Source organism: Rosa chinensis, chromosome 7, assembly GCF_002994745.2.
Source record: "Rosa chinensis cultivar Old Blush chromosome 7, RchiOBHm-V2, whole genome shotgun sequence".
NCBI lineage: Eukaryota > Viridiplantae > Streptophyta > Magnoliopsida > Rosales > Rosaceae > Rosa > Rosa chinensis.
Window position 1 is genome coordinate 61,874,139 of NC_037094.1, and position 26,694 is coordinate 61,900,832.

Here is a 26,694-nt window from a genome sequence, read left to right on the forward strand (position 1 = left end):
TATCTATATATAAATATAGATTTTTTTTGGTACAATATAGTTATATAGATTGTTATCTTTGGTTGTATTTGATCATTATCCATTGAATTTCCAAATCTTGATTAAAAAAAAAATACTTGTGTCTTTAAATATTTATTTATAAATAAAGCCCGCAAGGCCCGGCCCGAAAAAGCCCGCAAGGCCTGCTTTATATGGACGGGCTTGGATCCTTTGATTTTTAATAAAGCCCGGCCCGTTGACGACCCCTATACGGGAGAATAGGTCTCCTCGTAGTCGATTCCAGGGCGTTGTGAGAAGCCTTGCGCCACAAGGCGAGCTTTATATCTTACAATCTCGTTTTTCTCATTACGCTTTCTAACGAATACCAATTTGTGACCAACTGGTTGGGTGTTGGGTGGTATTGGTTCAATTTTGCCAAACACCTTTCTTTTCGCTAGAGAATCAAGTTCTGCCTGGATCGCATCTTTCCATTTTGGCCAATCAGCTCAACGTGGCATTCATCAATGGAGCGTGGTTCGATGTCATCGGTCTCAATAATCTCACGTGCCACTGAATACGCGAATACATCATCAATGATGATGGATTTTCTTTCCCACGTCCCATGTACACTACTGTAATTTACAGAGATCTCTACGTTCTCATGGATAGGTTCTGACATTGAGGCGTCCCCCAATGATGTCTCTTGGACATAACCGTAATCCTGAACATTCTCATGGGATGGATTTTGAGTATCGATGATCAAAGGATTTATCTGTGCCTCATTCGCTTTCTTTCTAGGGCGAGTATCCTTCGAACCAATTGGTCTACCGCGCTTCCTTGCGGGACCTGCGGCCATAGATGCCACATCATTGCCATGTTGGGCAATGGCGCCATCCCCTAATGTCGCAGGAGTGGCGTGATGTCCAGTATTTGAGACATTGATCCTTGCAGGCATGTTTGCAGCAGGTATGTGTGATCTCGTCACTTTGGCAACATCAGAAAACGCATCAGGCAGAGTGTCTGCTACGTTCTGGAGCTCGATTATTCTTCGCACTTCAAGTTCGGACTGTGCGGTACGGGGATCGAGATGAGACATAGTGGGGACAGACCACGACAATTCCTGTCGTTCCTGTTGAACATTTGTGTTCTTATCTCCCCCTAACGATGGGAAGACTGTCTCATCAAAGTGACAATCCGCAAATCTAGCGGTAAAGAGATCGCATGTCAAGGGTTCAAGATAGCGGACAATAGTTGGAGATTCAAAGCCAACATAGATGCCCATTCGTCGTTGTGGACCCATCTTAGTACGCTGTGGCGGCATAATAGGCACATAGATGGTACACCCAAAAATGCGTAAATGCGAGATATCAGGCTCGTATCCAGTCACTAGCTGTAACGCAGAGTAAGATTGGGTTGCAGTGGGTCGTAGACGAATGAGTGTCGCTGCATGCAATATTGCATATCCCCAAGCAGAAACAGGGAGATTGGTGCGCATAACCAATGTTCGCGCTATCATTTGTAGTCTTTTGATAACGGCTTCTGCGAGACCATTTTGGGTATGAACATGGGGAACAGGATGTTCTACATCAATCCCCAGTGACATGCAATAGTCATCGAACGTTTTCGATGTAAACTCCCCAGCATTATCAAGTCGAATCGACTTAATAGGGTGGTCAGGGTAGTGAGCCCGTAGACGGATAATCTGGGTGAGGAGTTTAGCATAAGCAGCATTTCGAGTGGACAATAGCGCGACATGTGACCAGCGTGTCAACGCATCAACCAATACCATAAAGTATTTAAAAGGTCCGCATGATGGTTGAATTGGTCCACAGATATCCCCTTGGATTCTCTGTAAGAACGGAATGAGTATTTTTGGATCCTTTGCGTAGGACTGTCTCGGTCCTAATTTCCCGAAGGAACAGGCTTTGCAAAATGAGCGAGGGGCCTTAGAAGCAACCAATGAGGGTTTTGGTTGGGCCTGAGCGTCTGTAGCTCTATTAGAAGCAAAGTGTGTGACTACATCTCCCATTATGGCGTTAGAGCCATGGAAATTGGTTTGTGTGGCGTCATGGCCACCAGGAGGAGCAACCATGGCGTCATGCACATGGTTGGCGCCATTTATGGCGTCATCACTAGGGACAGGGGCGGCCTTTCGGAGGCCCAAGACAGCAGCAGCGCCAGAAGCTGCAATTTTCGCGGTCTTGCTAAGTCCTGGAATCAATTTTTGATTCTTGCTTCTTCTCACTCTGAAAAAGGGATCCCCGTGTGAAGTCTTAAGTATACGAAGCATCATATCACGACCAGGATGTCCTAGTCGGTCATGCCAAAGCCAATATGTGTCTGAATCCAAGAGATCTTCTCTTATGACATTATTGGATTCAATTGGTCGAATTGTAGTGACATAAAGTCCACTAGATTGACACATAAGCTTCTCTAAGATGCGCTTTCGTCCGCAATCATTAGAGGTAATGCAAAGGAATTCTATTCCGTTCTCATTATGCGTTTCCGCATGGAATCCGTTGGCTCTAATATCTTTAAAGCTTAATAGGGTTCGATTTGCCTTAGGAGCATAGAGAGCTTCAGTGACTTTAATCAAGGTGCCATTGGGCAAAAGGAATTGGGCCATTCCATGTCCTTGAACTAAACTTGATGGCCCAGCCATCGTAGTCACAGATGAATATGTAGGCAACATCTCTAAGAATAATTGCCTATGTCGTAGAATGGTGTGCGTAGTCGCACTATCCGCAAGACATTGAAGTTCATCCATTCCTAAAAGAAAAAGCTCGTAATTAAAGAGGAGTCATAAAGAAAAGAACTCAACTTTTATTAATAAGCCAAACGGAATTACATCATCGTTTCTCTTAACCAAAGAAAATCTAATCCAATAAACTAGTGAATGCAAAATAATGGTAATCGTCTAACTTCTTTCGGTAATTCCAATGTAAATGTGACCAGGTAAGTAGAGAGATGTCGGTGGAGCAAAGCTCGCTTAAGTACCACTTATCTCAAAACCTTTCTAGACATCACTTTTACATTGAGTACGCCTACTTTGAAGAAAGACTAATATCATTGGCATCTACTACAAAAGTAATATGGCAATTGCCTACATCTCTTGGAAAATGAAAAGACTTAATCAAAATCGCCAGTTTCTGGGTCTTGATCCTTGTAGTCTTCCACCCTTAGATCGAGATCTCCATCTTGATCTTCTTGTTCCATGTAATTTGCCTCCCTTGCTTCACGATACATCTTGTATGCGTTGGCAACGTTCTGGGCTGCAGTACACTTCCTTGCCCAATGTCCACTTGATCCACATCGAAGACAAACATCTTTATGGTCAGGCTCCCTTGATCGAGATGCTTTTGGTGCATGTGTTGGACGACTATTATTCTTGGTGGCGTCACCACCATAGCCGGAGGCTCCGCCTCTCTCTCTCTTCACACGTTGACCTCCACGGTTCCGTGCACGCCTTTCTTGGCGATTTCCTTCCTCTTTAGGGCGAGAATATGGACCAGAGCGTCCAGAATTGTCCCTACTCTTAGGGTTTCGCTCCTTGCGTCCTCCCTTGGGGGCGCGACTATAGTTAGACTCCGGAATAGACTTAGTTCCCACGGGTCTAGCATTATAGTTCTTCACGAGTATGTTGTTGTGCTTTTCAGCTATGTTCATGGCTCCAATAAGCTCATGAAACCTCGTGATACGTCCTGCTTTCACATCAATCCGATAATTCTTTGAAATCATCAGGGCAGAGATGGGGAAGGTAGAGAGATTCTTCTCGATCAACATCGTATCAGTTGTGGTTTGACCACAAAACTCCATCAGGGACTTGATACGAAGAGCTTCTGAGTTATAATCAAGCACAGACTTGAAATCACAGAAGCGGAGGCTATGCCATCGCACTTCTAAATCAAGAAGCAGGGAGTCACGAACGTTGCCAAATCACTGCTCAAGTTCAACCCATAGCTTTCTTGGGTCTTCCTCATTGAGGTATTCACTTTGGAGCGCGTCATTCATATGCCTTGTCATGAGAATGATGGTTTTAGCTTGATTTGCTTCAAAAGCAGTAGCTTGCTCAATGGAGAGCACGTTCTGACCAGGCTCTTGGATGGCTTCCAGAAGTCCATCAGCCTTAAGATGTTGGCGCACATCTCGGACCCACCTATGGTATCCTGCGCCAGTTGTCTCTAGTGGAACAAAGTTCAGCTTGTTCAGGTAACTCATTCTGAAAAACAACACAAGATTAGGGTTAGTTTCGGAGCGAAAAAGGCTACCACGAAAAACTATTAAATTTCTGAGCGTAGTCGCTTCCAAGAAAATCCGATTCCAAGAGGGGTTTTGGATTAGATCGAAATAATAATGTATGTGGTCGATCGTTTTCTTCTCAACAAACTCTAAGTTTGGAGGACTCTACAAGCTCCAAGCTTGGAGTGAGCATGAACCCCCACAGTTCGGCTTTTTGGTCTCCCCTATAAAGAAGAAAGGGGGGTAGAAGAAGGGATGTTGGAAGTCCCCGAGAAAAGAAGAAGAAATAAATTAAAAAAACTTCAAAAACGGGAACTTTTAGAAAAAATTACCTTAAAAAGATGGCCGGAAAACTTGACCGAAAAATTGGCCAGAAAAAGTCGCCGGAAAAGTGTTCACCGGCCGTTGACCGGCTTTGACTGACTGTTGACAGAGGTTGCTGATGTGGCAGTCCTGGTGATGACGTGGCAGCTGACTGGATGCTGACTGTGTGGACGCTGACGTGGCAAACCTCTGGGCTACTGGGCTTACTTCCGTATTCTGGGCCTCCAGGTCTGATTGTTTTGGGCCGAACCTAGGGCTGGATCAGCTGGGCCGCTCTGCAGGTTGACTGGGTTGGGCTTGACTGGAGAAAATCTGGCAGATGCAGACCGGCAAGGAAACGTTAGGTGATCTACTGGAGGGTTCGGGATCTTGCCGACCGGTTCCCGGAAAATTTCCACCGGTTCCTGGATCCTGGGGTGGCGTGGCAGCTTCTGACAAAATATGGCGGTGATCGGTGGACGGGAAGGATGCGAAATCAGGCAGAAGATCGACGGATTCTTCTTGGAGACCGGTTTTGTCACTTCCGGTGGCTGGTTCAGGTAGATTCCGGCCGGTTCTGGACTCCTGGAGGTGAGAGCTTCAAGGTGGGCGGCGGAGGTTTCTGGGATTTGAAGGCGACGAATTTTGGGTTTCAGGGTTAGAACTTCGTGCTGATAACGTGTTTTAGGGAATCAGGAATTAAGAGAAATTTACTGTGTATTCTCATAGGGGCCTCTTTATATAGAGGATTACAATGCATAGAGTTAGAATCATACAAGGAAAAAGAATCTCTAGATTCTTCTAATTGAACCCTATTACAATTATGTCAAGTAACCTAGAGTTTGGATTAAACACAAAATAGAGATATCCTTAAACAATAACAAAATAGTGTCAACTCCTACCAAAAATGAAATTGGGCTTGGGCTTCGTTAAATAAGGGTGGGCTTTATAAACCCAACTTCTTCCTAACTCTATCCCCTGTGCAAAGAGAGGCTTTACTGCGAGTTAGGTCGAGCTGTTCCGCCACCGCGAGGACGACGACCGGTGAAAGTAAAAAATTGTCAAAGTAAGTTTGCTTCACCACTCTCTATATTTTCTTTTATTTCTTTTCGAAGATACTAGATGGGTCACCATCATCTTTGAGAAGAATGTAAGAAAAACATGCACTTCTGTTACTTCTTAAGCCTAAAGAACTCTAAAGTCGAAATCCCAAGTCCAAACCCAATACTCTACTGTCATTTTCTGTGTGAGTTTTATTCGTTGGTCCATCGTCCGTTCATGGTTTGTGACTTTGTGTATATAAACCATGCAATTTAGTGATGCAGCATTCCGATGTCACTCTTATTTTTGTATACTCAAGAGTCCAGTTGACTTGATTCTAGATAGGGTTCAGAAAAATAATTATTCCAAAAATACAACGTACGGTGGGGGAAAATTGGGTTTTGGATGGATCATGATGTCTGGGAAGTACAGTTTTTTTTTTTTTTTTTGAATGGGCTGGGAAGTACAGTTTTGGTGAAACCAATGTGGCGACTTTCTTAAAGAACCAAAATAATCTGCATGATCATGAAGGCTTGACCTGACATTGGTGGTTAATGCATTTATATGTAAAGAAGAAGTATGGTTTTGTTCAAATTGAACAGTGTTGAATGATCGGCTGAGTGCTGTGTAAGTTCAAGAATGTGAGGCAGGCACATGAGATTTTGATAGAATAAAGGCTTACATAGGATGATAGGATATTCATTGACCGATGGGGAAAGGATCTGAATTTTCCTCGGGAAAGGGAGGTCTTTACACAAATGGTTGATGCTGGTTGTAATCCTGATTGGTGTATTTCGCCACACAGGGAGGGTGAAGGGATTGAGGTTGTTCCGGGCATGGAGGCTTATGGTTGTCTGCGTACATGTTTGCATAGATTTTGGTGGATACAAATGTGATGCAAATCAAGGAGTGAATATGCTATTGATGCATTCTTGGACATGGAAAGGAATGGTGTCAAGTCTGACGTCGTCTTCTACAATGCCTTGATTGATAATGGCTCTTTTTTTCTTTTTGTAGTTAACAAGTTCAAGAGCGAGTGCAGGATCTTAAATAGCTTGATTGACTGTGGAGAAACTGATGAGCCATTTGGTGTCTTCCGTAAGATGATCATTGTATATGTACTTACATCCAAGTACATCACAATTTGAGAGAGAGAGAGAGAGATGAACCAAAGACGCTTTTAAAGTGTGGAAGTACATGCTAGTAATTTCCCCTAGCATCCACGCATTTCCAGTCCTTATAAATGGATTGTGTCTTACTGGTAGGGATGATAGAGTAGAGATTCGGCCATCAGGTGTGACCTTTTGGAGATTAAGACAAATGTTGACAACAGAAGTAAGAAGTATTTAGTACTTAGATCTCTTCAAGGAAACAGTAATCCCGAGTCAGAGCCATTATTATTGACAAATAAAGACTAGTAACTGGGAAACCAGCATTGTGGTATCCTCAACCCAACACTAAACAATTCTGGTATCCTCAACCCAACACTAAACAATTCAGGAGTTAAAATGTTGTTGTAATCCTGTTGCTGCTTTCTCATGAGAGAAACAATCAGCTTTGTCAGGTCAGACTCTTTCCTCTTTTACTTGTAGTTTTAAATATTGGTTAATTTACATTTCACGAGTATTTTCTATGTCTGAAAACTGTATGCTACCTTGATTTTGCAATATATGGATGTTTTTATATGATCATGTCATCCTCACTTCGACAAGTAATGTCTGTCAAAATTTAAATGGCAACATTGCAGTTAATCTGTAAACAGTAACACCTCATAAAATTTTGATATGACAGAGTTTACGCAATTCAAGAAAGAAACAAGAACTCAGGGAAATAGATAACTTCAAGCTAGGTTTTCTGCCTTTTTTCTGATGGAGTTATAATACTAACCATATTCTCAAGCAGTACGCCTTTGTTTATTTCAGCTTCTAGCGGTGTGGAGCTAGTTGCATCAGAGTATTAGAGACCAAGTTGTTTCTAATACCTCTAGTGACAGAAGCGTGTGAATTTTAATATAGCTTCCCGTTACGTTTAGCTATTTGGGGACTTGTTTTGCAAGCTTAGAAAATGAACCTGAGGAATATGATATACCTCTGTTAAAGCTTTGAGTTGCAAGTTCTTAGAGCAATGTCCTTTACATACAACTGAAGAAAAAGCAAGGGTACAACAATTCCCTTCTCCTGCTCCTTGAATTCAAGGAATTTATTTTCTATTACAACTGGGAACACGATATCCAACTGTTGATAAATATCTCTTTGTGTCTGCATTTCAAGCATTTGAGTTTTATGAGGTACGTCCGTTCTTATATTTGTAAACACAGTTGGAATTTTTTCTTCTGAGTAATCATGGCATCCTGGTAGGCTTGATGTGGTCGTTTGTCAATCCCGAGCACCACATGGTTTGCTCACTATGTTTCCACACAAGAAATTGACAATATCAAACAAATATTAGTTCTTCTGGTTAACACATAAGGTAGCTAACAATATCTAAGCTTTGAAAGTGGGATAGATAGGAAAGGACAAACCAGGTGCTGGGTCAGTAGGAATAGCACTAACCAATTAATTAAAGAGATAATTCTCGACTACATTCAATATCAAATTTGAAATAATCAAATTCATAACTTTCTAAGAAATTACCAAATTCAATTAGAAGGTATTGCTAAGTTTATTCAAGTAGTTAAACATATGATTGGTGTTTATCAAAAAAGAAAAAGAAAAAGAAAGAAAAGACAACATGTAAGTTGGTGTCAGTGCTTTTCCTTGTTTCTAGTCTAGTATTTTAGTTCTATTTTGATTGTTGCTTTTCCTTGGCTGTATCTGTGACCTTGTCTTGATGGACAGCTCTATGTTTCTCTATGGCTCATGACTTATGACCAAGTCCAGTTTGTTGGCTTTGGGGTTTAATGATTGCAATTTTCAGACCAAAAAAAAGAAGAAAAAAAGCTTGGTGTCAGTGTAACCTTGGCCTTTAATTATTATGTTTTTTCTTTTCCTTTGTGTTGGGTGGCTGGCTCATCCTTTTTTCCAGCGACTTTTTAGAAAAATAACATGTGCTGTGCTATTGCTTGATGTAAACAGATGTTTGCATTCCTCTACTGCAATTGCGTCTTGAATCTGGAGTCGGATAATTCTGAACGAGTCTGTCATTGAATTTACTTCCATGTAAGTTTCCTGAATCAATAATGATTCATTTGGTTTTAGTGAATATAAATACATCAATAAGACTTGTATATGATCATTGACTAAACTGGAGCTGTTTTCTGCAGTGACTAGTGGTTTCACAGGCACCAAACTAGTTCCAGTTGTTTGCTTCATTTGTTGCTACTTTAAGTGAAATCCGATCGGGAAGAAACCAAGTCCATCATCTGAAGAATTATTTTCATGTAAGTACTTTCTGACTTTGTAAATTAAGGGGAATAAGCGTTTTCAATCATACCATCTTGTAGATTATAGTGATCTAAAGTAGATTTACTTAATTTATGCTGAGATTTTTACAAATTACATATTCCTTGATTGCTTGCTTCAAAAATTAAAGTTTTTGATGTAGGTTTATGACATTTCATGCAGATACAGCCAAATCAAGTCTCCAGGTCTCTTAAAATAGCCTAACGAAATAAGAAAAGAAAAACAGAAGAAAAGGAAAAAAAAAAAGAAGAAGAGCAGAGGAATGAGGATTATGCTTCCTTTAAAAGGTACTATATAATATGGAAGAGAAATGCTTATTTGTTTTTGTGTATTTCAACTTCAAAACACTAACAGGTTCTTTTTCCCATGACCAAAAAAGAACCGGAATAATTCAACATGTATCCACTGGCGCCATATACAGAAGTTGTTATCTGTTAATCCCTTCAATATTGATTTGTTGGTAACGAAATTAGATCAAAACTGGTCTGGCCATCTGAACTTCCATGTAAGTGCTTCCTTCAAGAGGAAATCCATGTCATTTCATTTGGACTAATTTGTGCAGAAATCAATGAGACGCTCACATGGATGCTCCACCCCAGTCAACTAATTGCTAATCTCATTTTCTGCAGTTCTGAGTCTCTTAATATACAGTGCTTCTTTGATTGCTTGCTTCTCTTCTGTACTCTCTTGAAGTGAAACTATGGGAGAGGCAGTTCTTGGGGCATTCCTTGGGGTGCTGCTAGAAAAGTTGGCACATGGCGATGTCCTTAACTTCTTTGGACATCTAAAGGGCGTAAACAGAAAGACACAGGAGAAATGGACTACCAAATTGACTGAAATTGAAGAGGTGCTGAATGATGCGGAACAAAAGCAACTAATGAAGCCGGGAGTGAAAATGTGGCTAAATGATCTCAGGGACTTGGCTTATGATTTGGAAGACATATTGGACAAATTTTTTACTGAGATGCTACAACGCCACATCAGGCAGCAACAAGGGGCTACCACAAGTAAGTTATGGAGGCCATTTTCTGAAGCTAAATTCAACTACAACATGAACTTGGAAATCCAGGAGATAGATGATCGATTGCAAGAGATATGTCAACGGAAAGACCAGTTTGGTTTAAACAATATGGGGACATCATCTGCCAAGGAGTGGAAAATACCACCTAGTTCGTGTCAGCCAGATGGACCTGTGATTGGAAGGGAGAAGGACAAGATGAAGATTTTTGAATTTCTGTCTAAAGAAGAGCCTTGCGCTACCATGAATTTTCATGTAGTTGCCATTGTTGGTATGCCAGGAGTTGGGAAGACAACACTTGCAGGACATGTATTCAAAGATGTTGCACGGGAAAAGTTTGACCTAAAAATATGGGTATCTGTCTCTGATGACTTCGACCTTATAAGAGTGACAAAGGCAATTCTTGAATCAGCCACAGCTAAGCGTGTGAAGGAATTCAAAGAATTCAGCAGAGTTCAGGAAAATCTGAGCAAGAAACTAGCAGGTAAAAAGTTCTTAATTGTTCTAGATGATGTTTGGAATACCTGTGTCTATGATCTATGGTCAAAATTGCAGTCCCCCTTTCGTGTTGGAGCACAAGGAAGTAAGATAATTGTGACAACACGTGATTCAAATGTTGCAAAAATGATGAAAGCGACTAGAATTCATAATTTGGAGGGTATTTCAGGTGACGATTGTTGGAAAGTCTTTGAGCAACATGCACCCTTGAACCTTAACAATGACATGCCAGCGGTTTCTGAGTCACTCAAAAAGAAAATTGTTGCAAAATGCAATGGATTGCCCTTGGCAGCGAGGACTCTTGGTGGTCTTCTGTGTTCTAAAGAAAGAGATGAATGGGAAGAAATATTGAACAACAAAATGTGGAGTTTATCAGACACAAGTGGCATTCTCCCAGTATTAAAGTTGAGCTATCATTACATCCCTTCAAATTTGAAAAGGTGTTTTGCTTATTGCTCAATATTTCCTAGTGACTACGAATTCGGGGAGAAGCAATTGGTCCTTCTATGGATGGCAGAGGGTTTGGTTCAGAAACAACCACAAGACAATAAACAAATGGAAGATATAGGCAGTGAATGTTTTCGAGAGCTATTGTCTAGGTCATTCTTTCAAAAATCGAGCAAGAATAATTCAAAATACATAATGCATGATCTTGTTACTGATTTGGCACGATGGGCAGCAGGAGAAATTTGCTTCAGATTGGAGGAAAATTCAGAAGAATACATGCAGTTTAAATGTTCTCCAAAGGCACGCCATTCATCTTACACTCTTGGTATGTATGATGGGGTTAAAATATTTGATGCCTACTCTCACCCAAAGGCTATACATCTGAGGACATTCCTGCCTCTTTCACTTTCAAGTACCACTTTGAATTCATATCTGGCCCCTAAGGTTACATTTGGTTTGCTGCCAAAGTTGCACTGCTTACGGGTGCTCTCCTTGGCTGGTTATCGAATAACTGAGCTGCCACATTCAATTGGGAAGTTGAAGCATCTGCGGTATCTTGATCTTTCTCACACAAGAATAATGTGTTTGCCAGAATCGACAAGCAAGCTGTACAACTTACAAACCTTGATATTGGAAGGTTGCTATAAGTTGAAGGCACTACCTACAAACATGAGGAATCTAATTAATTTACGTCATCTCAACAATTCAGGTGTTCGTTTATTGGGAGAAATGCCTCCTCAACTAGGTCAATTGACTAATCTGAAGACATTGCCTAATTTTGCTGTTGGCAAAGGTAGTGAGTCCGGTATAAGTGAGATTGGATCCTTGTTGCATCTACAAGGGACATTGCGCCTATCAAGACTGGAGAATGTGATTGGTGTTGAGGATGCTAGGAGTGCCAACTTAAATAGCAAGGAAAGGCTTGAAGCCCTTTTACTAGAATGGTCTTATTCTAGTGTCTCAACAGAAATTTCATCAGTAGTGCTTGACATGTTACGACCCCACAGTAAGCTGAAAGAGCTCAGCATAAGCGGCTACGCTGGATTGAAATTTTCAACATGGATTGGAAATCCTTCATTCTCTCATATGGTGCTTGTAAAATTACAAGATTGTAATTATTGTCAATTCTTGCCACCATTTGGACAATTGCCTTCTCTTAGAAAACTTCATATACAAAGCATGCCTGCAGTGGAAAGTGTTGGTCCTGAGTTTTATGGAGAAGGTGACTTGCCATTTCGAGCTATAGAGACCCTTAAGTTCGAGAGTATGGAAAATTGGCAGGAATGGTCTCCTTTCCAACAAGATCTGGGAATTGGTGTTTTCGCTTGCCTGAAAAAGCTTTCTATTAGACAATGCCCAAAATTGGTGGGTAGTTTACCGGAGAACGTTGATTCATTAGCAAAGCTTGTGATATCTGGTTGTGAAGAATTGGTGGTTTCAGTGGGTAGTTATAAACAACTTCATGAAGCAAACATCCGAGATTGCAGGCGGGTAGTGCATACTGATCCGGTTCATTTTGACTTGCTAGAATCCTTGTGTTTTTCAAATATTTCAGAGTTGGGAGTGCAAACAAAGGACTTCATCACAAGCTTGACAAAGCTTAAATCTTTGGAGGTTACTGGTTGTGAGGAGTTGACATCTTCATTCAAGAACGAGGATAGATTACTGCAAAACTTGATTTCTCTTGGCTATTTGTGGATCGAAGACAACTCTACCCTCGTGGAGAAGCTAGGAAAAGAAGTAGAGGAGTTGCTGCAATTGCAGATACCGGGTTGCAAGCTTGAATATATGCGATTAGTGGAGTGTAGAAGTCTTTTGAAGCTACCAGAAGGATTACATCACCTGACATATCTTCAAGAGCTTCACATAAATAGATGTTCAAGTCTGGTTTCTTTTCCAGATAAAGGCTTGCCACCTTCTCTCAAAGTCATAAAGATTGATGGCTGCAAATCTCTGTTGTATTTTGCAAGATACCACATTCCTTCAAGTCTAAGAAGAATAGAGATTTGGGATTGTGAGAATTTGAAATCATTTATAGAGAAAGAGGGGGAGGTGGTAATTGGTTCATCTCATTGTCTTGAGTTTTTGGAAATAAGGCAATGTCCATCTATGATGTCCTTATTATGCAAAGGCCAATTACCCATGGAGCTTAAAAGCCTTCAGGTATCAGAATGTAGACAGCTGGAGTTGATAGCTGACAGGTTCCTCGAAAATTCTTGCCAACTCGAAGAATTGGCCATCTGGGAGTGTCCAAATCTTAAATCCTTACCTGAGGGCATGTTTCACCTCACCAACCTTCGGTCTTTGATGATTGCGGGGTGTGAAAGTCTTGTTTCGTTCCCACTGAATGTGAGTGTGAGTGGGAGTGGGAGTTTGTCATTGCCAAGAAGAGCCACCTCCAAACTGAGAAACATCTTGATCCTTGACTGTCACAAAGTGGAGGTGGTAACCATGCTTAGAGAGATGCACAATAATCTCAACTCTCTTTGGGACTTGACAATTGATTACTGTGAAGGTTTGCCTTCCTTTCTAGAAGCACAAAAAGAGGGTTTTTCCCCCAACCTAACGTCTCTAACAATTTTGAAGGTCCGTAGTTGTAAGGCACTCTTGGAATCTCAAGGGTTGCACAGACTCACATCTCTAAGGAAGTTGTGGATCAGGGGTGAAAATGATCCTGATCTGTTGTTCTTTCCACCAGATGCTGAGAATGAGATGCTGCTCCCTAAAACTCTCATTAAACTCCTCATTCAAGGCTTCCCAAATCTCAAGAAACTGAGCAAAGGCTTTCAATTTCTCACCTCTCTTAAATCTCTGTCAATAATCGAATGTCCAAAGCTAGCATCCATTCCAGAGGAGGGGCTGCCTCTTTCGCTTATGCATCTTAAGATTTCTGGGAGTCCTCTACTTGAAGAGAAATGCAAAGCAGGCAGTAAAGGACAATACTGGCCCAAAATATCCCACATCCCTTCCATAGATGTTCATGAGCAGGAGGAATTGGGATGTAAGAGAGAATTCATCTTCAGGTAGTTCCTATTTCAGAGAGCAAACTTATATTAAACTTCTAGTGTGAATTTGCTCTTTTTATGGATATAACTTGTTTTGGACATAATCTTAGTTTCGGTCAAACTTTGTAATGTAGTTACTAGTCTGCAACATTTGACGCCATGTCGATTAAGAGAACATATATATGCTCTAGCTTTTGGAAATTTTCCTCAGGGTTCTAATTTTATTTCTTGCCATCTGCAGTTCTTGAAGGATGCTTTCTGACCAAAAGAGACCAAGCTCTTCATCTTCTGCGGATATCCTTTGTTTCCTGACTTTCTTCAATGTAAGACTTGTAGACAGAGCAATTCAAATACATCGAAGAAGCCCAGTATTGGTCCTTCCAACATATATATTTCATTATTTCATGCACTCTAATCAATTATGTCCTTTATACTACAAACTTCTGACCATGCATGTTTTGGAGGAGATTTGGTGCATATCCTGTATTGGACCTTCTAGTGGTGAATTTTTTTATATTTTTTTTATGGTTCCCCATTCATATATATGTTAGTGTGAGTCATCGTTCCCTATTAGGAATAGACTACAAGGGAATATATTGTTGTAACTACTTACCTTGTATATGTTGTGTAGTACAGTAGTACACAATAGTTGTAGTACGATTGTAATCTGTTTATATACACCACAGAATGGGTGTAATCATATATAAGAATATATCAGAAAATTTATTCTCTCAATCTTGTCTTATTTGACTTGGTATCAGAGCAAAGATCCGAAAAGGACTTTGTCTCTTTCTTTCAGTTTTTTCTCAATCCAAGGAAAAACAATTGGGTTAAAAGCCAATTCTTTGATCAGGCTCTGAAACGACGTCGTTCAGACATCCTCTTCATTTTGTTTGTTCGCTCGACTTCGTCTTCAGCAATAGACAGATCGCCCAGACCGGCCTCGTCTTGTGTCCCAGACCGCCTTCGTCTGCCTCCGACATCAGATCGATCTTCGTCCGCCGTCGTTTACCTCAGATCGTCGAATCCCTCCTGCCTTCGTTTGCCTCAGATCGTCGAATCCCTTCAGTCGACGTCCACGATTGTGACCTCGACTCAGTCCGGCGTCGCCCCGCTTCCGGTCGTCCCTCTCCCTCGGTCAGAACCAGCTAAACTCGGTAACCCGGTCAACTCAGTAACCCGGTCCACTCGGTAACCCAGTCAACTGGACCAACTCAGTCAATCCCAACAGTTTTTTTTTTTTTTTTTAAAAAGAAAAAAAAGAAACATATATATATATATATATCGCTGCAATTGTTGGAATATCCTCTTTTTCCACTCCATACTCTGTGATTTTTGCTACTGTATTGTTGTGATGGGTGGTGATCAAAGTGAAGGTCAGGGTTCTAAGACCAGTGAGGTTCAGAAAGTTGAGGTCTCTGTTAAGAGCTCAGAAGGTGGTTCTTTTGGTGGTACCAAACTCACTGGTACCAATTTCCGAACATGGAAGAAGATTATGTCCGTTTCTCTTCGCGGGATACACAAGATGGGACATGTGACAGGAACAATCAAGGTTCCTAGTGAAGATGACATAGAGGCCTATGCTAAGTGGGAAGATGATGATGGGTTAGTAATGTCTATTTTGTTTAGAGCCATGACTGATGATGTGCTACAGATGGTAGAGGAATGTGAAACTGCTGAGGCAATATGGAAGACGTTGGGAGATCTCTATACAAATGAGTCTGATTTTATACAGGTTCATGAACTGATGTGCAAAGCTGCAGGAATGCAACAGAATGGGCAACCAGTGTCAGTGTTTTTCACCAAGCTGAAGAATGTATGGGCTGAAATTGATAAGAAGCGTCCTTGCAAGATCAAGAATCAGGAAGATCTTGTGTGGTACCAGAAGGAGAAGGAGCTAGAAAGGGTTCATGTCTTCCTGAGAGGGCTTGATGAGAAGCATAGCAGTGCCAAGGGAGAATTGCTCAGAATGACAGACCCTCCTAGTTTGAACACAGCTTTTACATACATCCGCAAGGATGAGTCTCAGCAGGAAAGTGTCAAACATGCACAGGTTGAAGTATCTAGCCTAGCCATTCAGGCCAAGTCACCTGCACCTTTCCTTCAGCAACAGAGTTCAGCCCCACTTCATCAGCAAGGTTTCCCGCAAGGCTTCTCCAACCGTCCTCGTCCTCAATGCTCTTATTGCAACGATCTTAGGCATGTTCGGGAGACTTGTTGGAAGTTGAACCCACACCTTCAACCTAAAAAGCAAGGTTATCGCCTTAAGGGGAAAGCAGCTGCGGTTCACTTGGTCCAAGAACCGGATTTCTATGGAGTGGCTGGCCAAGATCATCATACAGCAGGTGGAGCTACCCCTACAGCCTCTATAGCTGGTCGAGGTAAAATTGGTATGGCTTTACAGATTTCTAACTTTGTTGGTTCTGATACATGGATTATTGATTCTGGTGCCTCCGATCATATGACTTATGACAAATCATATTTTACTGAATTGTCTTCCCCATCAGTGTCCTATGTAACCAATGCCAATGGTGAGGCTTTTCCTGTGTTAGGGTCAGGGTCAGTGCGTATTACTCCCACTTTAGAACTTCATAATGTGTTATATGTGCCTGACTTATCTCATCACTTGATATCTGTCCCACAATTGAACACTGAGTCTAAATGCTCTGTAACCTTTTATCTTATGTATGTGATTTTTCAGGATCTTCTCACCAGGGAGATAGTCGGTCGGGGGTATCTGAGGGGCAGGTTGTTCCATCTGGATCAGACATACGCAGGAGAGAAACCAGGAGCACAGTCCCGAGCCGCTTTGACTTCGACTTCTGATAAGCTAAGTGAGATTTGGTTGTGGCATCGCCGTTTAGGGCATCCATCTTTTAGTCTTATGAAGAAAACCATGCCTACTCTGTTTATTGGTGTAGATGAGTCAGTTTTATATTGTGAAACATGTGTTTTGGCCAAGAGTCATCGTGCTACTTATTCTCCTAGTATTTCTAATATATTCCTTTTGAGTTGATTCATTCTGATGTTTGGGGACCTTCTAGAGAGCCTACTGTATCAGGTATGCGATATTTTGTGTTGTTTATTGATGATTGTACAAGATTGTCATGGGTTGCTCTTCTTAAAACCAAAGATGAAGTCTTCCCCGCTTTTCATACCTTTCGTAATCTTGTTCAGACACAATATCATAACACCATTAAAGTCCTTCGTTTTGACAATGGGGGGGGGGGGGGGGGGGGGGGGAGTATGTTAATCAAGTGTTCCAAGAGTTTTTTAAAATCCATGGGATTGTTCACCAAACCACGTGTCCACAAACACCAGAACAGAATGGAGTGTCCGAATGGAAAAACCGTCATTTACTTGATATGGCTCGTGCCCTTCTTTTTAGTGCTCATATGCCTAAGTATCTTTGGGGCGATGCTATACATGCTTCCTCTCATCTTATCAATCGTCTTCCATCCAGTGTCCTTCAGGGCAAAATTCCATTTGAGGTTCTCGCCTCTCATGTCTCCTTACCATCATTTCACAATCTTCCAGCTTGTGTTTTGGGTTGTGTTGCCTTTGTCCATGTACCAAAAAATCAGAGGTCTAAGTTGGATGCCCGGGCCCTTAAGTGTGTGTTTGTTGGCTACGGAGGTCATCAGAAGGGGTACAAGTGCTATCATCCACCCACCAGAAAGAATTATGTCACTATGGATGTTACTTTCTTTGAAGACATGAGTTCTTTCTCCTCTTCAGATACAGCTCTTCAGGGGGAGAATTCATATTTTGAAGAGCTATATCATGGAGAGGGGGAGGAATCAGAGGGAGAAGGAGAAGCCACACAGCCAGGAGGTATTTTGACGGATCCGGTTGAAACTATTAGCTCGCCTCCTCCAGCAGCAGAAGCACCAGTTCCCATCACTCAGAATGAGGTTGAAGACACAACTGCCCCTCCTGCCATCGCTTCTACCCCTGACCCACAGCTTCCTGGTACTAAAGATCATCCATTTGAGGTATGTCCATCCATTGATACTAGTAGTAGTGAGTCTAATGTTGAGCAATATGTGTTACCACATAGGACCACTCGAGGTCAATCAGCCAAAAGATATGAACCTACTCTTACTGCCAAATCAACATATCCAGTAGCCAACTATATGTCCACTAGGAGGTTGTCTAAGTCATATAAATCATTTGTGAATCAAATATCTGCTGTATCAATACCTAACAAAGTGCAGGATGCATTGGGGGATCCAAAGTGGAGGAAGGCTATGGATGAAGAGATGGAGGCGTTGCAGAAGAACAGTACTTGGCAACTTGTGCCTCCACCACAAGGCAAGAAGGCTGTAAGCTGTCGTTGGGTGTTTACCGTGAAGCATAATGCAGATGGATCAGTGAATTGATACAAAGCACGTCTTGTAGCAAAGGGATTTACTCAGACGTATGGTATAGACTATGATGAAACTTTTGCTCCTGTTGCCAAGATGAATACTATTCGGGTTCTGCTCTCGTTTGCTGCTAGTTTAAACTGGCCACTCCGACAGTTTGATGTCAAGAATGCATTTCTTCATGGAGAGTTAGCCGAGGAAGTATACATGAGCCTCCCACCAGGGTATGTAGTTGCTTCTCCTGGTGAGTTTGTATGCAAATTGAGAAAGTCTCTGTATGGTCTCAAACAGTCACCTCGTGCTTGGTTTGGAAGATTTTCACAGTTCATGCGGAAGGTTGGTTACAGGCAGAGCAACTCAGACCATACCTTGTTTCTCAAGCATCAACAGGGGAAGGTAACAGCTCTAATTATCTATGTGGATGATATGGTAATCACTGGTAATGACACTGTTGAGGTGGATAGACTGCAGAGACAGCTAGCTTCTGAGTTTGAGATGAAGGACTTGGGTGAGCTTAAGTACTTCTTTGGAATTGAGGTAGCCAGGGGGAGAGAAGGAATCTATCTGTGCCAGAGGAAGTATGTTCTTAACTTGCTGACAGAGACAGGTTTGTTAGATTGCAGACCTATTGACACTCCTATTGAGCAGAACCATGGTTTAGCTGAGTATCCAGATCAGGTACCTACTGATCGAGCTCGCTATCAGAGGTTAGTTGGGCGCTTGATTTATTTGGCTCATACCAGACCAGACGTTGCGTATGCAGTGAGCGTGGTGAGTCAGTTCATGCATAATCCGAGTGAGAGTCACATGGATGCTGTTATGCGAATTCTGAAGTACTTGAAGTCAGCTCCAGGTAGGGGAGTACTATTTTCTAAACACAACAACATTCTTGAGGTTTGTGGCTTCACAGATGCAGATTGGGCTGGAAATATCACAGACAGGAGGTCAACATCAGGTTACTTTACCTTTGTGGGAGGTAATTTGGTTACATGGAAGAGTAAGAAACAGAAAGTTGTGGCACGTTCTAGTGCTGAGGCCGAGTATAGAGGTATGGCTCACGGAGTGTGTGAATTGTTGTGGCTGAGAAATCTGTTACGTGATCTGGGTTTCATACTCAAAAATTCCATGCAGTTGTATTGTGACAACAAGGCAGCTATTGACATATCACAGAATCCAGTACAGCATGATCGTACTAAGCATGTGGAGGTTGATCGTCACTTTATAAAGGAGAAGCTAGATGCCAAAATCATTAGCTTTCCTTTTGTTCCAACTGAAGAGCAACTTGCAGATGTACTTACCAAAGGAGTTTCCAGGAAGGCGTTTTATGACTCACTAAGCAAGTTGGGCATGGTTGATGTATATGCGCCAACTTGAGGGGGAGTGTTAGTGTGAGTCATCGTTCCCTATTAGGAATAGACTACAAGGGAATATATTGTTGTAACTACTTACCTTGTATATGTTGTGTAGTACAGTAGTACACAATAGTTGTAGGACGATTGTAATCTGTTTATATACACCACAGAATGGGTGTAATCATATATCAGAATATATCAGAAAATTTATTCTCTCAATCTTGTCTTATTTGACTATATATATATACATTACCAGATCCTATCCAGAGCGAGGCATCGCTTTGAAATTTCAGAGCGAGGTTAGGGTTTAGGGTCACTTTTCGGTCGCATATCCACATCTCAACCGTTCAGTTTCTAGGTACTAATGTATAGATCATCGCTGCAAAATTTCAGCCAAATTGATGGTCGTTAAGGCATTGATAACTCCCTTAAAGCTAGTACGGTTCAGATTGGACAGATTCAGTTCGTCCATTGGTTTAAGCGAGTTAGATACCTTAAAGACCATCAATTTCGTTGAAATTTTGCAGAGATGATCTATACATTAGTACCTAAAAACTGAACGGTTGAGATGTGGATATGCGACCGAAAAGTGATCCTAAACCCTAACCTCGCTCTGAAATTTCAAAGCGATGCCTCGCTCTGGATAAGATCTGTATACATATATATATATATATATATATATATATATATATATATATATCTGGAATAATGATACTCACTTTTGGCTACAATATTACTTGAGAGACAATCATCAGATTCAGATAGTCACACACTCACTGGTCAAAAATTGGAAACCAACTAACAAACTCACTTGTAAATTGTAATCAGCACTTTTGAGTAGCTTCAGGCATTATGATTGAAAGACTGAATTCTTCTGCTTCAGCTTTATCTATTTGTTGTGAAGAAAACCAGAAGCCTAGTTATAAAACATATCTCAGGATCCTTAGTTTTGCATCATTATTTAAAGAATCGTGACTGAATAGATTTCGTATAGCGAAAGTTTCTCATGTCCTGAGTTATGCAGCATTAATGCCTTTTTTGTCTAGTATTTCAAATATTACCAACTTCTTTTACAACCAAGGATTGAATTTACTGGTGCTGTGGTGCGGGTCTAGAAAAGTGAGTGACAAAGTTGAGAATGCTTTCATATCATTCAGGTGCTATATACAGATGACAGATGCCCCATGAGCTCACAGTGAGAAAGTATTTTACCTATCTTCTAAAACAGCCCCGAGAGCTTAAATTTTTCTGTAGAAAAAGGAGTGCACTACCCATGAAAAAGACGAAATGGCAAGAAAAGAAGTCTTCAAATTGCACACTGCAAATCTACGTGTAACAATGAAGATAGAAGTGTAAGATTTTGCAGTACTTGACTGTATAAGATTTTCAATATTGACTTTAGACGAGGAAAACTGAGATATCCACAACATTGTTTATTACATGAATAAAAGTCCATCTACATTTTTCATCATCAAGAGGCAATCTATTGGTCATCGCAACTCGAGAGTCGAGAATACATATTTGATATTTCCACTTTCACAGAGCTTGCAGGCTCATCAATCAAAGGCACAATATACTTTCTCAGTTTAAAGATCACCTGATATAGAATGTCCAACATACAGTAGTACATATATTGTAATTTCTCTTTTTTATCAACAGTAAAATGTTTTTCTCATACCGAACTGACAGTTTAAAATTCATTGCTAGAGACAACGAGCTTAGAGGCTGCACCTGTACTACTTATTCTTCGGTAAAGGTTTTTTTATTATTATCCGGTACTATTTGATCTAGTAGGCATTATTGCTTACTTTGTAAGTAAAACATTGTAAGTTCGACTCATGAACTAATTCTTATACATTCTTAGTTGTGCATTTATTCGTTGCTTGTTGACGTTTCTATTAAAAAAATTTGTACAATTATTTTATATGACACAACCAAATTATTAGTTTCATGTAATCAATGGTGAATTCTCCACCTCCCATCTAGTCTCTTTCTTCCTAATATTTACTATATACTAAAGCTCCTGCACTATTCATTTTACTGTTCATATTGGGGGGTGGGAAATGACGCTTTTGCCCTCTGTTTTCCCTCACCTTACGGCTCTGCCATTGTCATATTATACATACATCTAACTGACGCTTTTGCCCCTATGTTTCTCCTTAATTACAGTTTGCCATTGCTTTTTGCACTCTGATTTGGTTTGGTTGGTTTCCACGTGGCTCTGTTTGCTTGCTGCACGAAGAGAGCGATCAAGAAGGATCGAGAGAGCCAGACGGTCAAGAAGGATCGAGAGCGTGCAGGTGTGTTTCTTTGCTTTCCGGAGAGAGAGAGAGAGAGGAGTTATTCAGGATCGAGAGAGTGCAGGTTTGTTTCTAGAGAAAGCACAGTCGAAACACAGAGAGAGAGAGAGCGCGCGCGAAAGAGAGTGGTGATTCCGTTTTGTTGTGAGGAGGAAGAAGATCTGCGTCTTGGATAGGTCTGTCGTTTACCTTTTGGGTTGGTTCTTGATTGCTGTCTTTGGTTTATAGTTTTGATTGGTCTGTTTTTTCCCGTGGTTGGTTTTTAATTGAATTGGGTTTCGATTTTGTAGGGGTATTGTTCGGTTTTGCTGTGAGAAGGAGGAGGATCTGCGTTTTGGATAACTCTGTCGGGTACCTTTTGGGTTGGGTTTTTGATTTGTTACGTTGGTTTGTCATTTTGATTGGGTTTTTTTGCTGTGATTGGTTTTCAATTGACTTCAGTTTCGATTTTGTAGGGGTATTGTTTGTGCTTCAGTTTATTTCAGTGATTGATTGGAGGAGATTCAAGGTGAGGCCTTTTTTTTTTTTTTGGGTAATTTGTGAAGAGTTTTTGTTCTAAATTCAGTATTGTCTGTCTACTTCTTCTATTTTCAATAAATGCTGAAGTAAATAAATGAAAAGAGGAGGAGGTTAGGGATAGCTGCCAGAGAACGAATGATTGTTATAGATATGAGTTTCGTTGGGGGAGTAAGGATTGGAGGTTTCGAAATGTGGGTTTTGAAGTACGATTCGAGTTGTCTGATTCGAAATTGAAAAACCCAATCAAAAATTCAATTGGTGGGTATTTGAAATTTGGATTGCGAATGCTCTGTTTTTTTTTTTTTCAGATTCATGGCAGCTAATTATTAGCTATTAGAGATGAATTTTAGCCCCGGATAAAGGCTTGATAGAGCTTGGCTTTATGTTTGATGAGAGCTCATAAAACCTTTTTTCGTTTGGGATTTTGTTGAAACAGAAGAAAAGAAAAGAAGAACAAGAGGAAGAAGAAAAGGAAGAAGAAGAGAGAAATCGAGTAAATTGATCATCCCAGGTACTTTTTCTGTGAATTGTTGCCCAGTATATGTCAGTTAAAACAAGTTGCCAGCTTTTGCTTATTTGAAATACTATTTACCATATCTGAAAGGCGCTTCTGACAGGCATAGTTAATCTCATGCATATCTGTAGGATAATTTTTTGCATATACTATACAACGATGCGTAATTCTGATTTGAGCTAAACTAGAGCATAATTTTTTGCATAGTTAATCAACGATGCATAATTTTGACATAGTTAATCAACGTAAGATAATTCTTCAGTTAATCTCATGCATAATTCTGTTGCATATCTGTAGGATAATTTTTTGTTATATCTCATGCATAGTTAATCTTCAGTTATTCCAATCATATGTAATTGCCTAATTCCAATCATATGTTGCATAACAAATTGGTTTGTTATGTTGCATATCTCAATCTGTATGTAGCTGTTTATGTACCATAAGATAATTCTATCCTACAGTTGTTGTAACATAAGTCGGAAAAGACGGTTTTGCCCTTTGACATTTTTTTGTTTTTCTGTGTATCGATCTTTATCTTCTTCTGTCTTCTAGAGTCGTCTAATCTAAATTGAGAGAGTGGGTTGCTTTGTCTCTTTTCTACAGCTGTGATCTAAATTGGGAGTGTGATCTGGATTTCTATAATCAGTGGATTGCTTCTTTTCTCTGCGGTCGTTTAAGGAGGATTGAGAGGTCGATTTTTTTGTTTTGATTTGTGAATTTGGATTTGGTTCATTCTTTTGTGCTTACGATCTTCTGTGATTTAGATTTTGTGATTGGCTTCTGGTGCAGGTTTTTGTTGCATCTTTTGCATTGGTTGGGTTATAGTTTGAAAAAGGGTGAGCGTATTTGTCAGTTTTTGATTATCTGTGGAGGAATTTTGGTGGTTTTGAATTGATTTGATTTGCAGAGGGAGCTAGATTCGTTAGTTTTGTTCTGCTGGGGAAGAAGACGAATTACTAATTCTGTTCTTTTCTTTTGTCGGTCTTGATCACATCTGGGTGCTTTTGATCTCATCTCAATCACTCCAACTGCAGTTTATTTGGGTATGTACGTACAAAGGAAGAGCTCTTTCCATATAGCTTCTATATATTGTCTTCTTCTTCTTTTTTCTCTCATTTCCTCCCTTTTTATTGTAGAGTTCACTTAAATTTTTATCATATGTTGCTTATGCATGCGTTTATATCGAATCATGATGTAGGTGGTTATGACAATTGACAAAGAAGACAAAGTGGCTAGAGCTTATGACTTAGCAGCATTGAAATATTGGGGCACCAGTCCCACAACCACTACCAACTTCCCGATGAGTGCATATATGATATATTCTGGTGTGGTTTAATTATTGTTATTATGTTCACGCGATAATGAGATGTATATATCTCAAGTGGAGATCGAATATATAATTTGTATATGTATATAATATACCTGTAAATCTGTAATACTATATCCAGATCAGTAGCTATGAGAACAAGATTGATGAAATGAAGCCCATGACAAGACAGGAGTATGTTCCATCTTTGAGGAGGTATGTATACTAATTCCATTCGAATTCCATAATTCTGATCATTGTAGAAGACAACGTGGTTCAATAATACTTTCTGCCCCTATACTTCTAGCTGGTACCTATAAGAGTAATACTGGCTGTAATTCTGTGCAGAAAGGAAACCCCTCATCATTCTTATAATTTGGACAATCATATGCATCAGTTCAAGGGAAGTAGCGCAAGGAAAACAACTCAACCTCATATGGTTTATTCAAAAAGAATCTGTCAGTATATTTTGTATTCACTTTTAAGAGAACAAGATTTATCTCACAATTTCTTTTGCCAATTTGTGCAGCATCAGAACCAAAAAGGTGAAAGCTGAATGCCAACAGTTCAGGGAATATTGTAGGGCAGGAAATGGAGAATGGTACGTAATCACATAGATACGTATCTTCCAGTATAAAGAATCACAGCTGTGGCTTCATATATATTTTAAAGGGAACATTAGCTAAATGCTTTTCAGATTCATTATCAGCTTCTCCTATATTTTTTTAATTTTTAATTTTTAATTTTTAATTTTTTTAATGTTAGTAGGTTATTGTTTGGAACAGCACACGAGAGGATCAGAGGATGATTGTTACTGATATTTGAATTAGAACAAATCTCCTGAACAGAAAATGAACAAGTATGATGGTAGAGTTCCTATGAGTTCAGATTCGATGAGTAAAATAGAGGCAGAACTTGAAGCTGAACTTGGGAGGTTGGGGCTAAACAGGAATACTTCTACTTTGGAGAGAAGATTAACTGATCTTGATGAGGTACAAAGTCTATGCTTATCGTTGCAATTTTAAGTTTAAGCAGCACAAATGTATCTTTTAGTAATTACACATCTGGCTCTTTTCCTACTGCTGAATTAATAGTATATCATTTACTTCAATCTCCAAGATAAAACTGCACACTTAATAGTTTAATCCATGGCTTTGTGTAGATTTTCCATTTACATACCTGGCTCACACTTAATTTCACTATTTCCTTCCATTTTTGTTTGCAGGTGATGGTGTGAGTGTGTGACAGAGTAAAAGCAGGATCTCCTTCAATATATCTGACAGCTGTTAAGGTAAATGAGCTATATCCTTATTTCCTCCATATGTATATATATCTCAATTATCTTGATCAATTACATTGTATTGTCTCTCTCTGTAGAGTGTCACTAATCAAATTTCAAAAAGAGAGATCGCAAAAGCTCTTTCTATATCCAATAATTACATAGAAATTGAAGATGGTAAAACTTTCCTGAACTTATGGCCTATATGTGGAGAATAAACCAATGAATTTATAAACATTCCCCTGTTTAATTAATGACATATATGCATAAGATTTTTAGATACTCATCCTCTGATCGAATGACAAAATGTTGTCGTAGCATTCAATTGTACAGAAAATAGGAGTATAGTTTCAATGTATTTACTATAGTTTCTCAACTCAATCGAGTATAATTTATGATTTGGTCCTTGCATCTTTTCTATTTCTTTTAGTGTTGGAGCATCTTTTCTATCATGGATACTTTTAGCTGCTTTAGTAATTGTAGATACTCAATGACGTATTTATCTTAGTATCTTAATTCTCATTTCTAAAACCTAGCAATTTCCTTGATAGTGTGCTGTGCTAACTAGAGAATCTGAGTTTAGATAGTTTTTTTTTTTTTAAATTTTTTTATTCCTTAGTAAATTTTCAATTCGATTGTGATTTTTGAATTCTGATACAAGCTTTGTGTTTTTTTTTTCCCCCTCATGTCTTCAGGTATTTTGATCGATTTTCCGGGTTTGAGCCTTCATGCAGCTGTAATGTTTTGTTGCTTTTTTTTTTCCTTCACTCGGTTGAATCAGACTTCAAACTTAATTTGTTGTTATAATGTTGAAACCAGCTGTAATGGATTTTGGTATGAGGAAGGGCGTAATGGATTCAGTACCTGTATGTTTTGGCTTTGCCTTTTGTGAATTCTTATATACTCATTGTGTTTTTCTTTTTTAAGAAATAATGAAAATTGTAATGCAGATGGTGATGGGATTATGAACGAAAGTGATAAGAAAAGATTACATCCTCCAGGTCGTTCCAAAACATTCAATCTTGAAACTACCTGTGTTGCAAAAATTCCTATGAATTGAGCATTTTCTTTTTTCATATTTCTGATATTTTCAGCACCTTTCTTATTTAAAATACCATTCTTTCTC

At 39.9% G+C, this 26,694-nt stretch overlaps 1 protein-coding gene and 2 long non-coding RNA genes across 9 annotated transcripts in view; all 3 read left to right on the plus strand.

Annotated features, from left to right (window-relative positions):
- Positions 1–14,552, plus strand: part of LOC112178725 (putative disease resistance RPP13-like protein 1) — a 32,033-nt gene extending 17,481 nt beyond the window's left edge. Inside the window, exons 1-7 of one of the 6 annotated variants that reach the window (XM_040509842.1) lie at positions 8,475–8,507; positions 8,637–8,720; positions 8,825–8,941; positions 9,126–9,250; positions 9,343–9,468; positions 9,593–13,949; positions 14,173–14,552. In XM_040509842.1, coding sequence (XP_040365776.1) covers positions 9,664–13,949; positions 14,173–14,179 — 4,293 coding nt within the window. In that variant the 5' untranslated portion in view covers positions 8,475–8,507; positions 8,637–8,720; positions 8,825–8,941; ... (1 more) ...; positions 9,343–9,468; positions 9,593–9,663 and the 3' untranslated portion in view covers positions 14,180–14,552. Of the gene's footprint in view, positions 1–8,474; positions 8,508–8,552; positions 8,721–8,824; positions 8,942–9,105; positions 9,251–9,342; positions 9,469–9,592; positions 13,950–14,172 lie in introns of those variants that run through there. The other 5 variants (XM_024316926.2, XM_024316924.2, XM_024316923.2 and 2 more) reach the window with 5 other exon arrangements.
- Positions 14,553–23,481: 8,929 nt separating this feature from the next.
- On the plus strand, positions 23,482–24,712 carry LOC112178805. The gene is made up of 5 exons (XR_002927524.2): positions 23,482–23,819; positions 24,018–24,026; positions 24,182–24,308; positions 24,432–24,505; positions 24,638–24,712. It is a non-coding gene; the product is annotated as an uncharacterized LOC112178805 (long non-coding RNA).
- A 119-nt stretch (positions 24,713–24,831) lies between these two features.
- On the plus strand, positions 24,832–26,533 carry LOC112178804. 2 transcript variants are annotated; one of them, XR_002927521.2, is made up of 4 exons: positions 24,832–24,890; positions 25,058–25,281; positions 25,515–25,580; positions 26,264–26,533. It is a non-coding gene; the product is annotated as an uncharacterized LOC112178804 (long non-coding RNA). The 2 variants fall into 2 exon arrangements; XR_005802874.1 differs by having other exon boundaries at positions 24,876–24,890; positions 25,055–25,281.
- Positions 26,534–26,694: the final 161 nt, after the last annotated feature.